Source organism: Pseudopipra pipra, chromosome 5 (assembly GCF_036250125.1).
Source record: "Pseudopipra pipra isolate bDixPip1 chromosome 5, bDixPip1.hap1, whole genome shotgun sequence".
In the NCBI taxonomy this organism is placed as follows: domain Eukaryota; kingdom Metazoa; phylum Chordata; class Aves; order Passeriformes; family Pipridae; genus Pseudopipra; species Pseudopipra pipra.
This window is the reverse complement of record NC_087553.1, coordinates 67,404,561-67,420,676: the sequence shown is the minus strand read 5'-3', so window position 1 is coordinate 67,420,676 and position 16,116 is coordinate 67,404,561. Positions and strand designations below refer to the sequence as shown.

At 38.8% G+C, this 16,116-nt stretch overlaps 1 protein-coding gene across 3 annotated transcripts in view; it reads left to right on the top strand.

Annotated features, from left to right (window-relative positions):
- Positions 1–16,116, top strand: part of SEMA3D (semaphorin 3D) — a 137,966-nt gene that overhangs the window by 40,191 nt on the left and 81,659 nt on the right. For all 3 annotated transcript variants that reach the window (XM_064656449.1, XM_064656451.1, XM_064656450.1), the window contains exon 2: positions 4,831–5,021. In XM_064656449.1, coding sequence (XP_064512519.1) covers positions 4,831–5,021 — 191 coding nt within the window. The remainder of the gene's footprint in view (positions 1–4,830; positions 5,022–16,116) is intronic.

Below are 16,116 nucleotides of genomic sequence, written 5' to 3'. Positions count from 1 at the left end.
CTCAGGTACATCCTCCTTGTATCTCAATCCCTTCATTTTTCTTTGCTCTATTTGACTCTTCTCAGGTGGGAATCAGAGCAGTGTTTTTTCTTGCCTTCCCAATTACTGGTGTTGAATGGATAGTGTATAAATCCTGTGGGGAGCTCAGTAAAGGTAAAGCCTTTAAAGCTTTGTAAAACTCATTATAAGCTGGGTTATGCTTCATATGAGTATTTGCTAATCATCTGGGTATTTAACAATAGCAAAGGCTGCTCTATGGCAAAAGCTCATCTAAACCAGAAACACTAAACCCAATGATTTAAGCAAAACAAAATAAAAAAAAAAATCACCTACTGTAGGCCCTTTTATTGTACCATTGTCTTTTTATGCTGTAGTTTTTCCTGGTGTTGGGAAGTTATGTAATGCTGATCTGGGGTTTATGTAAAAAGCAGTATTTTTCAGAATCCTTGGAAGAGAATATTTCCTGCACTATAAACAGCACAAAAACTACTTAATAAAGAGGAGAATGGTGATGAATAGTAACTCTTTACCAGTTCTTGGATGGAGTTAGCTTTAACTGAGATTCATAATGAAGAGAAAAGCCTCTTCTGCCAAATAATATATCAACAGACCATCTATTTAAGGGGTACAAGAACATAGTTTCATTGTATTCTGGATGAATGTCATCTCTGTTGTTCAAGAAGTAAGTTAAGAATGTTAAGTCTAAATATGTAATTTTATTTTTAGTCTATTTGACTTTATAAGTTATTAATCTGAGTTACGTGTGCTTGTAGTTTTCTCTCTTATTAACAAAGAATATTCAATATCCAACTCATTATTATAGTACAGTTTTGGACCACAAAGTAGAGAACCATAGGAATTTTTCTTTTGGCATATATATGATAATTCAAAGGTGAGACATCTACAGGTATATGAATTGGACACAAATATCTGTATATTTGTAGTTAAAGAAACATGGTTTAAATTTGTATGCATATATGTAAAGGACATGTACTTAATAAAGAGATAGGAGAGAACATACTTTTCAATAATCCATAATGAACAATAATCTTTAATCAACATGAGCCAACTCAAGGTTGTTCTCAATTTTCAGTTGTCACGGTTTGTAACATTGCTACGAGATTCAATACAACTGAACCCTATCTCTTTATTGGAATACAAAATTCTGAATTTTAAAATGACCTTAGAAAACTAGTGCTGGAAACAGGTTTTAAATTATCTTTCAATTCCATAAAGGTTTTTGTTATGGAATTAACTGAGAGCTACATGAACTACTGTTAAAAAAGTGTATGTTTGCAGATGGGACACAGTCCTTTCAGCTCTGGACTTCCTGACGCCAGGAGAAGTCAGAAACTACACAGTATTTGTGAATGTGAGATTTTGCATTTAGATAGGTTTGAGCTGAACGATCTGAAAAACCTCCCATAAGCACAGAGCTCCTCACTGTCTGTGTGTCTGAGAGGGCTGAAGAGCTCTGTTTATTGCCACAAAGGACCTGGAATAAATTATGTTTAGTAAATTGGCTCCAGGTTTTCTTGTTTCAGACAGTAGCTTCGGAGCAATCTGGTTTATAGGCTCCACTAAATCTGACCAATTGCAGGGAGGTGACACCTCGTTTAGGGGACGTGACATCACGCCTGTGCCAGTCAGGTCCAGCTGCCTCTCTGTGTCAGGATGGCAGGACACCAGCAGTTCAGCTTTTTGTCTTTTGGCAGTTTAACCTACAGCCCATTACAAATTTATGAGCCCCCCAGGGAGGTCCAAGCAGGATGGAGCCGGGCTCCTTGGCCCCTCTTCAGCCTCTCGCCTCCCATCCCTACGTGGGGCAAATAAAAGCTCTTTTATTCCACTGGAAATGCCCCTATTTCAGCGAGGTGTGTGCATAACTTCCTTCCACAGTCAGTCCTGCAGGTGATAATTAACACAGTGCAGATATTTCCTAGCTGAAGCCAAGGTGGGAAAGCAGCTTTAGCCTCAGCAGTTTTTTTTTCAGACTCTTTTTCCTCATTTATTTTGGGACTGTTCATGATGAGGAAGTTTTAGAACATGCTGGTGCTTAGCAAAAGTATTGAAGAACTAAAGGAAACTATATTTTTTCCTTCCATGACAGAACTCTTCTTACTTTTCAGGGGAGGAAAGAATGAGGGAGTCAGATTTGCTTTTAGGTTTTATATTTTATTTCTGCTCAGGAGTCTGCTTCTGAGCAGTGTGACTGTGGGTCTTTCAAGCATAGGACACTGATTAACATTACATGTGTTACAGAGGAAGGATATTTCCCCAAGATTAATGGCAAGTTAGTTGCTCTGAAGTTCATTAACCTGAGCTAGTCATTAGACTGTTGGAAAGACTCTGTGTAGAAGCTGAAATTGTATTAGAGGATCATCATAAACTAAAAATATATGTGACAATCTGGCCCGATTGCAGTGAATTTAAGACAGGACAGTGTTGGCTTGAGCTCACAGAGCAGCTGCCTCCAGTACAAACTAACCACCTTGTGAAAGCAAATGTTTTTTCACAGACATTATTCAAATAAAAGGGGAAGAGGGGAAAAAATAAGGAAGGTTCCCATTAGCAAAAGAAGCCTACATGAAAAAATGAGGTTGGGGGGTGTGGCCAAGGCCCAAGTTCAGCAAATGACAGTTCATTCCAGTAACTGATGTTTCGTTTTTTTCTGTAAGTGCCAAATTTAGTCCTGATTCTTCACTGTATTTTGCCTCAGGAAAATGAGCCCCAAATCCTTTGATGAGACCCCTGTTGGCTGAGGCCCAGACCCTCAGGCCATGAGTTCTCAACATATTTGCTGTGAGACTGGCTCCTTCTTAATTGCTTTTTTTTGAAGTATGGTTTGTCACTATCATCCTACTGGAAAGGAACAGGGCTGGTGTCTCATCTTTGTACAATCTTCCCTTTCCTCCCTCCCCTTCTTTTCCCCTTCTTACCTCTAAATAAATTTCTTCAGGGTGATATAACCCAAGATAGTCTAATCAACAGCAGTCCTTCAAGGTCCACCCTCAGATGTATTGGCACAGAAGGAATAAGGATCTTCTCTTAGGATCCAGTACTGTAATAAAGGGAAGGGAAGGGAAGGGAAAGATGAAGCAGAAGCATTTCACATTTGTTTTATTTTCTTTCCATGTCATCTCATGAAGATGTAGTGACATTCAGACACTGGTTGTGAGTGTTGGGGAAGGGACTGAGAAGAAAGAAGCTCAAAGTTCTGCAATAGGAATGATGCTTTGGGGGTTTTAGGAATTATTTCCCTCTGTCTCTTTCCCCGCCGTGCCCTTCCTGCACACCCCATTGTCTTTTGATAGTGACAGGTGGTCTGGAGGCTCAGAAAGACTGAGCTTCATCTGAGAGAGATCTCCTGTGGTGGAGAGAACTGAAGGGGTTCCCTCTCCATCCTTTCATGCCAGGAAGGATGGACTGTCTGCATCACGAGGTGCCAAGTTGATTCTGGGTGCTCTGACACCAGCACTGCAGTGAGCTGAGTGTCAGACCAGGGGAGAGGCTCAGGGGCCACGAGCCCCTGCACCTCTCATGGGCTTACAAGAAACCTCTCCTTTGATGTCCATGCAAGTGCTGGCTGATGTGGGCATTAGGATTAGTCTTTTAATCAAGCAGTTCCAGTACCTTTCACAAAAGAATTTTCGTGGCAAGTCATGGGCCATTAATCTCTCCACTAACCATAACATTTCCTTACTCCTTGCTTTACAGCATTACTCAAATACTGACATTTGTCATTTCACCAACCATCTCCCTTGACCTCTGGCATCATGCACTTGCAGGGGGAAGGATCTGGTCTCACAAATATTTTCATACTCTGATCTCTGTGATTAATTAACCATCAAGTTCTGCGTTCAGAACTCAGGATGCCATTTCAAATGATTTCATGTGCAAAACTGGAGTTATTGGGCAAAAGAGATACCTGATAACTAGGTACAAACGGGACACCAGGGTTACTGTTGCTTTTTTCAACTAAAAAATTTGTAGTGGCTGTGTGACCTTGAGAAAATAGGTTCACTGCAACTTTATGATTCCGTTTTTGCATAGGGAAAATAAGGACAGTGATAATAGCTTTTATTTGTAAAACACTTCAAGATTTATGGAATATGAATGACTGTTATTAAGTGAAAAGTGTTGCAAAGCTGGCTAAGTTGCACGCTGTGCTAATGAAGTCCCATATCAGCCTATTGACCTCTGCATGAAACACTCATTAAAGTTTATAGGACATTTTGGTGAATGAGTTGAGGCAGTTATTCTGCTGGAAATACTATACAGAAAGCACTTTTAAGTCTGCCATCCACGTTGACTTTTTTCTCTATTAAAATAAAACACAACTGCTTGCTTTATACATTTTTTTTAGTTTATTTATGAAAGTTTATGATGAGTATGTACTCACTGTTAACTCAGCTTGTACCCCCATGGTATCTGAGATATTATGGTTCATTCTAGTCATAGCATAAATATAAAGTAGCTGTTGTACTAAGATTAAGAAAGTTATAAAACATTAAGATATCCAAGTTACATGGTCACTTTTGAACGGAAAACATTCTTTTTATGGATACTGCATTAATTTAATTTGTGCTTAAACTTTAGCCATGCTAGACACTGGTGTTTGAAAAATTTACATATTTTTCCAGTGTCAAAATGTGCAAATTTAGTATTAAAGAAACAGATTTACAACATTTTTATTTGTATTAGATGAACAAATACTTCTGTAACGAAGATACTAAATCAGTTACTCTTTAAAGATAGGCCTGGCTTGCTCACAGAATTATTGTTTATAGAAAAATGGAGATCTACAGATGTTTTCTTTTTTTCTTCCAGATTAAACTTGGATTGTTTGAAAAGTGGGAAGATATTTCACCACAGTGCAAAAGAAGGTACAGAAGAAGGGAGCAGAATGAGAGCTTTGCAAGCGCCACATGCCTGCAGCCTACTATCTTTAGTGATGCTGTTCCTTCCAGTCATTGGAACGTCAAAACAAAATATCCCGAGACTGAAGCTTTCCTATAAAGGTAAACTTTTCAGTAGTTTTTCTGACTCTGCCACTTTTGTTTTGATGTGATGTTGCCAGCAGTTCATTTGTATTATTAATCAGGAAAGCAAAACACTGTCCCTACAGTTCCCAGAAATACATAATATAAGCCTTAAAGATGGATGAATTCTGCCTAGGGACAGTATTAAATTCTCTTTTTAGTGTATGTGTAGGGGCACATGTTTCTGAAATATAACTGTCTTTTTAAACTATTATTTCTATTTGTTCCAAGAGGATGTTAAAATACTATACATAAATTAGAGGGGAGTCACTGCCTAAACATAAGCTTCTAGTGCTACTTGAAACATCCTGAGGCCCATTGGAGACATTCCCATGTGGCTGGTGGAGATGAGGTGGGACATGGAGAACATTCACACCTTCCTCGAGCATCAGAGAAAGTCGAGGGAGCTGCCCCAAGTGTTTCAAAAGACAGTGTAATTTATTTTTGTAATAATTTTTTTGTATTCTTGATATGCATTTTTCTTTTTCCTTACTTCTTTGAATCACAAAAACGTGTTTGTCTGTAATTTCTTAATCTTGTGTGTGGTTCTTGTGGAGAGTGTTAGAGGCTGAGGGGTTTAAACAGATGTATTTATGTATTAATGGACAAGTTTTTATAGAGGCTAGATTTCTTGTTGCTTAGAAGGTACAGCACACCACAGGCACAGAGATATGTCACTGATATTGTCTTCTTTAACCCAAACAAATGCTTCCCAGTTAGTTATGTTTCAGCTATGTCAGCACCCTGCCCTTATGGGAGCTATTTCTGCTCTGTTTTTAAAACTTACGTCTTCCTATGCATTGCAGAATTACACTCATGATGGTGTGATGGGACAGGCTGTAAAGCCTTTGTCAGGACTTATGATATGTTTATCATGAGTTTAACACGCTGAGGAATTTATTGAGTAAGCAGAGTGACATGCTATTTATTTACAAGCTTCTCTTTTGCTAGATTTGTATGCCACTGTGCTTTTGCTATTCCACTGTGTATGGATGTGTTTGGATGTGTTTCTGTGAGAGAGACAGAGGAAGCGAGATCAAGGGATCTTGACAACATTTTTATAAATTCAGGAAACAGTTGCACTCGCTGAGGCCAATGAATACAGAAACTGAAAGAACATGACATGAGTTATGAAAGTTAGCAATAAACCCCTCCTAACATACAGCCAGCCTTCTCACAGCCAGGCCTTTTGAGATAATTCCCCAAAGCAGCATATACCATATGGCGATGGCATTTATTGTGGATTTGACACTCACGATTAGCGAATTCCTCTAAACTTCAAAAGCAGACAGCCTTTGGCAAAATCCTGATGGATGCATTTGGCAGGTAAGGATGGGAGGAGAAAGAAAAATTATTGAGGTCAACACGGGGAAAAAAGAAATGGCTGAAATCTTAGTTTAAAATAGTGGCAGAGACCTGCTGGGAGTGGTTGGGAAAATGCCTGAGCTCGTTTAAAAAGACAATGAGTGGATGATTGATATTTAGGCCCTGACCCAAACTTTTATTAGCAACTTTATAAACCTTTCAGTTTGGCTTGAGGGATACAGTTTCCTGTCCAAGCTTATCCACCTATATTCCTGCAGGGGGGGAAAAATCAACAACAGATACAGATAGAAAATGGCACATAAATCTTAATTTGGAGAGCAGTGATGGAACTGAAAATCCAGAAGAAAGAGAATTATCAGAATTTATTGTGCCTTCTCTTAATTTTTTTTGGGGGAACGGGATGTATTTTTCTTTTTCCACATGGAAGAAAAACGTTATTACAGTTTTTTTCATACTTATGTATTGTAATGTTGTCAGTATGGCTTATTGTAATTAAATCATATTTTTGTTGTTGATAACATCATGTCAGATCTCCTGACCATTAATTATAGTTGGAATTAAGTCTACCTTCCTCCCCCCAAGTATTTCAGCTAGAATAATTCCAAGGTTTCTGAGAATTAGATGTAGGAGAAATGAACTGTCTTGCCAGTTCTCATAAAATTGTTACAAGTAACGTCACTGACAAGTCCTGGCATCTCTGTTCTTTGGAACTAAGATTTGAAATATCATAAGGAGGAGCATACAGGGCTCTTTTCCTTCTTTATGGAAAACTGACCAAGACTGGACACATCAGGCAGCTTCAAAGACCTGGTCACACATGTGTCTTTGAAGAGAAGGGTTCATCCCCTTCTAGGAGAAATGTGTTTATGGAATGGCATAGCTCCATCTTCCCAGAAGAGCTGAGCATTCACTGGGGCAGGAAAGCTGGAAGCAAGTAGGACTTTGCTCTGCAGTTACTGTGTCTCCCAGCCCAGCATACCTCAGCTTAGGGCTGGGAAACTGCTTCTTCCCAAGCCCTGTAGCACTAAGGAGAAGAAAGGGAATGCCAGGTGATGAATGCTGAGGGTGAAGAAGCATGGGGGACAAAAAGAGATAATTAAAAGAGGGAATGGTATTAAAGGAACACAGAGGAAAGAGAGAGAGAAAGAGAGAATAAGTCAGTGGTGGATCAAAGAAGAGGGAGACAAGACGGTAGGGTAGCTAAAAGAAGTGTCTATAACCGCAGGAGTGCTTCGATAAACCACAGTGCATCACAGCTCCTTCGCGTTCAGACAGCAATTAAAATTTTAGAGCTTCTCTGAATGGCAGATGTAGGGTTTTGTCTTCTGTGAAATAACTTAAGGGGTGGAAATCTGTGCTGAAAATGTTAAGATACAGATATTCCAGTGAAGGAATTGATATAATGTCATATGATAGATTTCAGTTATTGTTTGCCTCAGTTCTAAAAATGTATTTTAAAAAAATTGTGCATATATAAAACTAAAACTACATGCAATTAAATTAAAATATCTTGTAGTACATGTGTTTTCCACCTTTGTTAATATGATCTTTAATCACATACCTCAGCCCACATTTTCCCTGTTCCATTAATTGAATAATTCTTTAGCTTTTAGGTACTGGTTCATGTCATTGATATCTCAGAAATTATGACTGTACTTGTGATATTTCTAGGGTGTTTTCGCTGCATAGACCTTAATTAATCTATATCTCTTAAACACTTTTACAAGATTATGAGATATTATATTTATGTTATGTTTAATATTAGAAGAAGGTAACAAATTGTCTTCTAATAGAAGATTGCTATCTTTAGAAAATCAGGGGATGCTTTTTGAGTAGTATTGCATATTTTAATACTCTTTCTATAGTCCTGCATTCAGTGTCAGAGCAACAGTGTGTATTTATCAGTAGTTGTCATGTAGCTGGAGATACCGTGTGACCTTCATGCAAATTGTAGAACTCCCCAAGCACAGAAGTGACATTCAGCTTCCCTAAGCAGCAGATCCTCATTGTCTGCTACCTCATTTAATATCCTCATTCTGACCTCTACAACAAATGCAGAAGATTTTCATAAACCAGTCTCATTCATTAATGTCATTTACAGGAGAACATCAGTTCTGTTACTAAAGAACAGGAGGATCTGTGTCCTAATTTACACATGTGGACATGTTTAATTCATACAGTATAGACAGTCTTATTTATGTCTATCTTTTGAGTAATAATCTTTGTTAATTCATTGACAGGTACTTTCATACAGATTTTGTGTGTGTGTTTCTGCGTTTTACTTTATAGGGAGAGGCAGCGAATAGCCAGACCAGAAGGCTGATTGTCTTCTAAAAAAAAAAAAGAAATAAAATTCAACTTCTTTCAATTTGTGGCTATCTTAAAATTTCCTAGTAGAAATGCAGATTCCTAACAGCAAATTTAACCTGTTGATTCACTTTACTTTGCTGCTTTTCATGAATGTCTTAATAAGTGTAGTTGTGTTCTCAACGAATGCATTTTTATTACCCAAGTGTGCACCCTGGTTTCTTGGCTGGAAGGGATGCCCTAGCCCTGATTTGGATATTGTCACAGTGACATATCCACACTGACATCCACAAACATATATCATTCCTATGTGGGAATATGGCCATGTCCCAGAGTGAACCATGCTTGCTGGGAGCAGCGGTGAGTTGGCCAGAGGACCAGGATCCTGCATTGTGACACAGTACATAGGAAAAGGCAGCACTGAAGGCAACCTTTGGCTTTTAAAACAGGACTTACTTAACACTGTTAAAAACAACTATGGTAGTAATTTAAATCTAATAAACAAGAACATTATTTTCAACTGATTTGTTCTTCTCCATATTGAATGAATTAAGCTGCAGTCTCACTCCCACTAAAGTCATGGCAAGAGCTTTGCCACTGAAGTAAATTGAAGCAGGATCAAATTTACACTCCTTGTCTCTTTTTTAACCTTAAATAAGTAAACTAAAGACAGGCAGTTCTTTCTCCTCTGCTGAAGGATGACAATGCTAAATCATCAGTTCCATGTGGAAATTAGCCCCGTTTAAGGATTGTTTAGTTTCATGCAGTGTTTCGTACATAGAATTTTCTTCCCTCTAAGAATTCCCCCTAATAGTGATCCATCCTTACAACATGGTGAAAAAGCAGAGGAGAACATTTTGGTGGCAGGAATTCTTTTGAGAACTTGATTGGATGAGTACATTTCCTTAATGTTCTAAAAATGATCCTTTGAACATGCTACTTTAAAATGTCAAGCATCCTGTTCTCTGTATAGTTTTTGCTTTAAACTTATTTTATTTTATAACTGATGAGATGCTTAACTGTTGCATCGGAGCTGTTAGTTTGTTCTGTTTCAGTGTATCTGGCTTATTTCCACGTCATGCATTGTTTCATTATACATAGTTACAATTGTACAGCTCCATGAGCCTCACTTAAACTATCTGTGACACTGCAGCAACCCCAGTACCCCAACGGGGTGTTGCACAACTATGAATGGTTGGAACTAGTGCTGTACAAATAAGCCTAGAAGTGAGCTTGCATTTTGCAGCTGCGCTTGCTCTACAGGAAGAAAAACTAAAACCAACAAAAGCCTGCTCTTGTGGCAATATCAGCAGCTGTAAATCTGAATGCTCATGAAGATCAAGCAAAGTGGGCTGAGTGAGGAAGTGGTGCTTTTCTTGAGTCCCTTGTTTGCTGTTAGATTAATTTTTGATGATTTGTTATTTCTCAGAAAAATCTGTCTCAGACTGTTTTGCAGAGAAACAAAATGTTTATGTGAGAGCGAAGATCCCAGTTTTGGATGATTGTCTAGTTATGCAAAAGACTTTGTCTGTTTTGTCTCAAAAATGCTTTCTGGAGGCAATGATCACTGAGACTTACAATGTACCCTAGCTTGAAGATGGATGGGGCACTGCTGTCCATGTGAGGAAAGACTTTTGTATGTTCTGTAGACTAAGTATAAACTTGAAGGCATTTATAACAATTTAGTAATGGGAAAAACAGCAAGTTTCTTACAGAATTTTTTTTCCTTTCTTACACTAGTGAACTTGAAGGTCAGATCCAACCATATGTTGCATTTTCTGTCATATAATTATCATATATATATAATGTCCTGGAGAGCAGCCTCCAGTCAGTGACATCAACAGTTTATATAGCAGTTGAACTAAGAATAACCTTAGAGAATTGACCCGTATCAACCTCTTAACAGTGTAAACAGCCTGTAGTTCACAACACTTTTCATTTTTTCATGATCACAATAGGGCCTCAATTGGATAAAAAAAGAATTGTGTTCACAAAATACCAAACTATTCTGCTGAATCTTGACTTTATTAAATCTCAAAAGATGAGAGAAAAACCACAAAAAGGAAGAATGATTGGTCTCTTGCAAAAAGGAGGATGGGACAGTGTAAAAAACTGGTCCCCCAGAAGAATGTGGGGAAGACACATGATCAGTGGCATCAGCTCTGAAGAAGGTTCTTTCAAAAATCTATTTTTTAATTGCATGTTTACTAACGACATCTGTTAAGTAAATCCAACTCAGATGAGTTTCAAAATTCCCAACCGTGTTCTCTTTCTATGCACTAATTTGAGGGCATGATCCTCCTGACGTCAGTGTCTGTCTAGCAGTGGACATCTGTGGTCACCACGCAGGTCCTCCTCGAGTCACATCCTATTTCCCTTTCCTCCCTCCCGATTTCTGCTGTTCCACTTATATCTGAGTTCCTCACAGAGCAGCTGAGGGATTAAGGGGAGGAGGACTGTTCTGTACTCAGAGTCCTTTGGACAAAAATACACAAAGATATAGCAGAAAGAGACAAAATTTCCTTTATCGTGCACTGTCGGAGGAGTCAGAAGGATTGTGTAACTCTGCTTAACAGAGACATTTCAACAAGGATGGGAGTGACAGAGATACCTTTTTTTGAAAAAATAGACAATCTACTTTGTGATCCAAATCCTAGCTGTCCCAAAATGATTTGCCATTGAACCATAGAGTTTGGCAGCTGAGAGGTTACTGAAGACACTGAAATTTTGTGTTTAATTTATCTGGCACGATTAGGGTGACTTTACAAATTCTCTGCATCATCCATGCACTCTGAATTTTCTTGAAAAATATATCTCATTAAATATGTAACACAACCTTAGCCTATATGACATAATGGATATAAATATTAATAATAAAAAATGACCTGCCTACAATATGAAATAAAAGCTTATAACTATATGCTAGAGCATCCACAGGTCATGTCACCCAATTTTATATTTGAAATTAGGTTGGGAGGGGCTTCTATCTGCCTTGTAAAGGAAACCTCTTAGGGCCCATTCCTGGGTGTACACTTCGTAGGAGCTGGAGCTTTGAATCTGCTTTCCTGTTGCTCTGGAACTAATATGCTGCAGCACATGGTTTCCTTGTGCAGACACACATCTCTGAGATCTGTTGTCCTGTTGCTTTTAGTAACTACACTGCTGTTGCAATGTTACCCAAGTCCACAGGGCATATACTGGGTCCCCCTGAACATCTGCAGGTGGGACTCTGAATCTGATAGAGGTTACTTGGCACATCTCCAAGACAAAAATCTAGCTTATTAGGGAATTAATGCTGATATTCAATGAGCTCTATTTTTAATGGCTTTATAAGAACTTAATTCATGTCAATATCAGAAAACATAACCAATAATTCTAATTCATTTTACCATAGGAAAATATATAACCTAATTATATTTGCCATAGTAAATCTAGTTTGCCATAGTAAATATGTAGTCTAGTTCAAGGTATTAGAATGGGAATTGGGTTTATTTTCATTGCTCCAAGGAGTTCTTTACTATTGCCAGTGCAAAACTGTTTTGCAAACCTACCTTTGCTTTAGCCAATTTAGCTACCTTGTTCTACTTGCTGGCTCGCTTGCTTTTCGATAATATAAATATATATGTGTATGTGTGTAAAACAGGGCTAAAAAAAGAAAAATAATAAAAAGAGAAAAGTCTCAAAGCCTTTTGAAATTTCCTGAAAACAGTTGTTTTTTATATTTAAACCACATTTTCTTAGAGAATGTCCATCTGATGCAGGTATCTGAAATAATGACTAAGTGACTTAAACGGTGATTCCCTACAGCAGTCACGTGTCTGTACTGCACTTCTGTAGCACTTCAGAGCAAGGCTACTAATTTTGCTTTGTTAACCAGAAGTCATGATGGTAGAAACATCTAAAATATGAATTAATCCTCCCACTCTCTTCTTACAAAAGTTCCTCTTCCTTATTCAGAGCATGGGAAAGAAAGCTTATCTGGCCCACGTCAGAGAGGGAACCTCCCTGTGGGGACAGGAACAAGCAGTTATATGCAGGGAGAGCAAACCTCCTAAAGCAGGTTTGCTGCCAACAGCAGAAATCTCTGTTGCACTGACAGGTGAATTTGCTGGCAGAGGTCCCTGGCCTTTGCCTCCTTTCCTGTGCAGGCACTGCTCCCTCCACAGTCCCTTCAGCCCAGCCAAATACTGCCTTTGCTCCCCAGGTAGCAAGTCACATTGGTGAGCTGATTATTGTTTCCCAGACCTGGTTTCACCTCCTTTCTGTTTCTGCTCTGCCTGCATGTCCATCTGAATGTATCTTGGTTGAGTCAAGAAACTAGAAGAGCTTTTCGAAACCAGTTCTGAGGAAATGCCCTTGCTCTCAGGGGAACAGTGTGAAGGGCGTTGAGGAGAAGGGCGTTGAAGCACTTAGGAGATGTTACAGGCTCTCTCAGACAGTGGTTTCATGGCAGCTGAGCCAACATTACAACATGATGCTTCTGGACTGAGTACAACTGCTCCCTTCTCCCCAGATACACTCCCTTCTCCCCATACCCATTCTTTCCCCCCTCATCTGCTCCCTGGTGCATAGACCTGCCCTCGCTTGTGCACTATCTCCAGCTCTCCTCAGCCCCTTTCACAAGAGTATGTGCCATTAGGACTTTATGTCTTATTTAGCTTTACAGACTGACCATGCAGCTTGTGTGGCCTCTGTAGCAATGCTTGAAATCAGGGAGAAGTATAGCCCCCATGGCTTCTTGCTATACACCCAGGGCTAGATTTTCCACTGATAAAATTGTTGCAGGTGGTTAAACTGACGGTCTGGCTCTGAGTTTTGATGCAAGTGCAAGTGCATTGTGGAGCATGCAGAGGAAAGGGAAGGGTGGAATGTACAGCTATTCAGTGTTTCCATAAAAATTGTGTTACTCAGGTGCTGGTTATAACTGGTGTGTAGTATACAATTACACTGGTGTGGAAATCACAAATAGCATCCAATAATAGCAATGATAGACTACAAATCTGGATTTTTTCTGTCACTGAGCTGTTCTCTTAAGTCTTGGAAATGGAGGCACTAATGAAGTAACTGAGCAAGTACATCTGTTTGGTATTAACTCTTCATTGTCAATTCACCTTCTTCAGGAATACCTCACAGTGCCCTGTGTCTCTCCTCAGCCTGTTAGTATCAATATTATTGTGTTTTTCAGGCCCATGAAATTGGACCTTGGTATTACACCAGAGCTGTTCATGCCACTACAGTTCAAAGTCTCCCACTTTTTTGCATGAGAATCTTGTCTACTTTGTTATGAACATTACCCTCATTAGGAAGCCGACATACATTTGAACACAGTGAGAAAAATGTTAAAGTGGAAGTATTGTTAAGATATCTGACCAATTTAAAAACATCTTTTATCTATAACAGCTGTAGGCTGAATGGAGCAAGTCCTGGTGTCAGATGTACAGTCTGAGAAAGCAGGTTTGAGTAAAATGAATCCTACGAAGAGAACTGTCAGCACTTGTCAGTAGTGTCAGAAGAGCTGTTAGTCAGATCTGAGTTTCTGTAGCCAACTGTACCTTGGGTTTACTTCAGAAAACTCCTTACAGGTTTAAATCCTGGACACTGAAATCCCCAACAAAATTCTCATTTGCTCCAAGTGTGAAGTAAAGTCAGTTTATCTTACTTCCCACTTCCTTCATCAACAAAGCCCAAACGGAATAAGAATTTAAAACTGTCATGTTTTGTACAGCTGCTACCAGAGAGGATGAGCAGAAGTAGCAGGACAGCCTGCTGCTGTTTTATCTGTCCACAGACAAATGGGCCATAAAGTGTAGCAAAATTCTCTGTCTTGCCTCAAGGTGACGTGTTTATCTCTAGAGAATGCTCGATTTCAGAATTCCTTCTGAAGATGCAGTTAGTTGAAAAGTGCAGGTGCATGTGCTTGCAAATACTCTAACCATTTGTGCATCATTCTGAAGGAAATAAAAATCTGAAATGAAGGATTGCTCATATTTTGAAGGCAAGGGCAATATAATGATGGGAATTTGTTCTGGACAAATACATCTGAGGTCAATTGGATCTTTTAAACTCAGAATACTTTAGGAATTCTCTAAATGGCTGTATTTATGCTATATTGACATATATGAAATATGGTTCAGAATTTCTACAATATCCATGTAAGTCTTCATGGGTATTCTCCAGCAGTGAAAGGACTTGCTCCTATCTAGAGGAAAGTGATGTGACATTTGTTTCTTACTGTATATAAAAATTATACAGCCTTTATATTCAGTCTTATTTCCAAGCTGTTTTCAATAGTTAGTAAATAACTGCCCAAACATGATTCTTCACCACTTTGCAGCTTGTGTTGTCATTTGTGTCAGTAAGAAAGCAGAGTGCACTGCTGTCATTCCAGTCTGGAATATTTTACAGATATTTTCCTAATGATGCAGTGAAACAAATGACTGCACAAGGCAGCAGGCAGGGCTCATTCCCACTTGTGCATTTCAGTCATGAGGCAGCTTTTTCTCTCACTGTGGTAACTGTTCCAGGTGTTTTTTTTTTACTGAGAAATTCTGTAAGTATTAAGCAAGAGATGACAAATTTCCACTTGGGATGGTCACTTCAGAGATCATTCCTTCCGAATAAGAATGAAATGGGAAGTGGAGAGCAGTCTCAGTCATCATCTTTCAAGTATGTGGAGGATCAAGTCTATATTTTGGCAAGTGACACCCTTGCAAAGTCCCATGCTTTGCATGACTCTAAGCAGTGAAAGTGCTTTAGAGCATTTGCACAAACATATCATTTATCCTTCCTCAGATCAAATTCCCATGGCTGGAGATGCAAAGGAATTTTCCCTCATATTTTGCATCTTATTTACTTATGTCCCACAGGCAAGCACTATGGTATGACTGGAAGCTTGTCATCACTAGAGATTTAGAAGTAACACAGTGATATGGATTGCTGAAACACAGTAGCCTGTGAAATTCATGAGTCTCTCCTGTTTATTCATATTAATGCCTGTGAATGATTAATCAGTTGATATTGTGATCCTATATTCCTCTACATCCCTTCATCCTGTCTACTAATTGGGACACAGTTGTGAAATAGGGATTTCTAAGACATTTATTATTATATACAGTGGATCAGATAACCTAGTAATGCAGCCAGCTCTTCCATCATGGGTGGAGAAAAGAAAGGCAATTACTCAGAAATTATGTGCTCCAGCAATGCTCAGCTGATAAACAGTATTTAAGAATTTTAATAGCCCAAGGGAGATAAAACCTCCTATTGTGCTGTGACCAGCGTCAGAGAACCTCTTGCCAATAGACAGCTCTATCATATTCAGTATTGACAATCTCCAGTCAAAAAAAAATAACAAGGGAGGAAGTTTGTACCAGGGATGACATCTAATGAAGACACATCTACATCACACGCAAAATATTAATAGTGAGTTTCTCTCAAAATG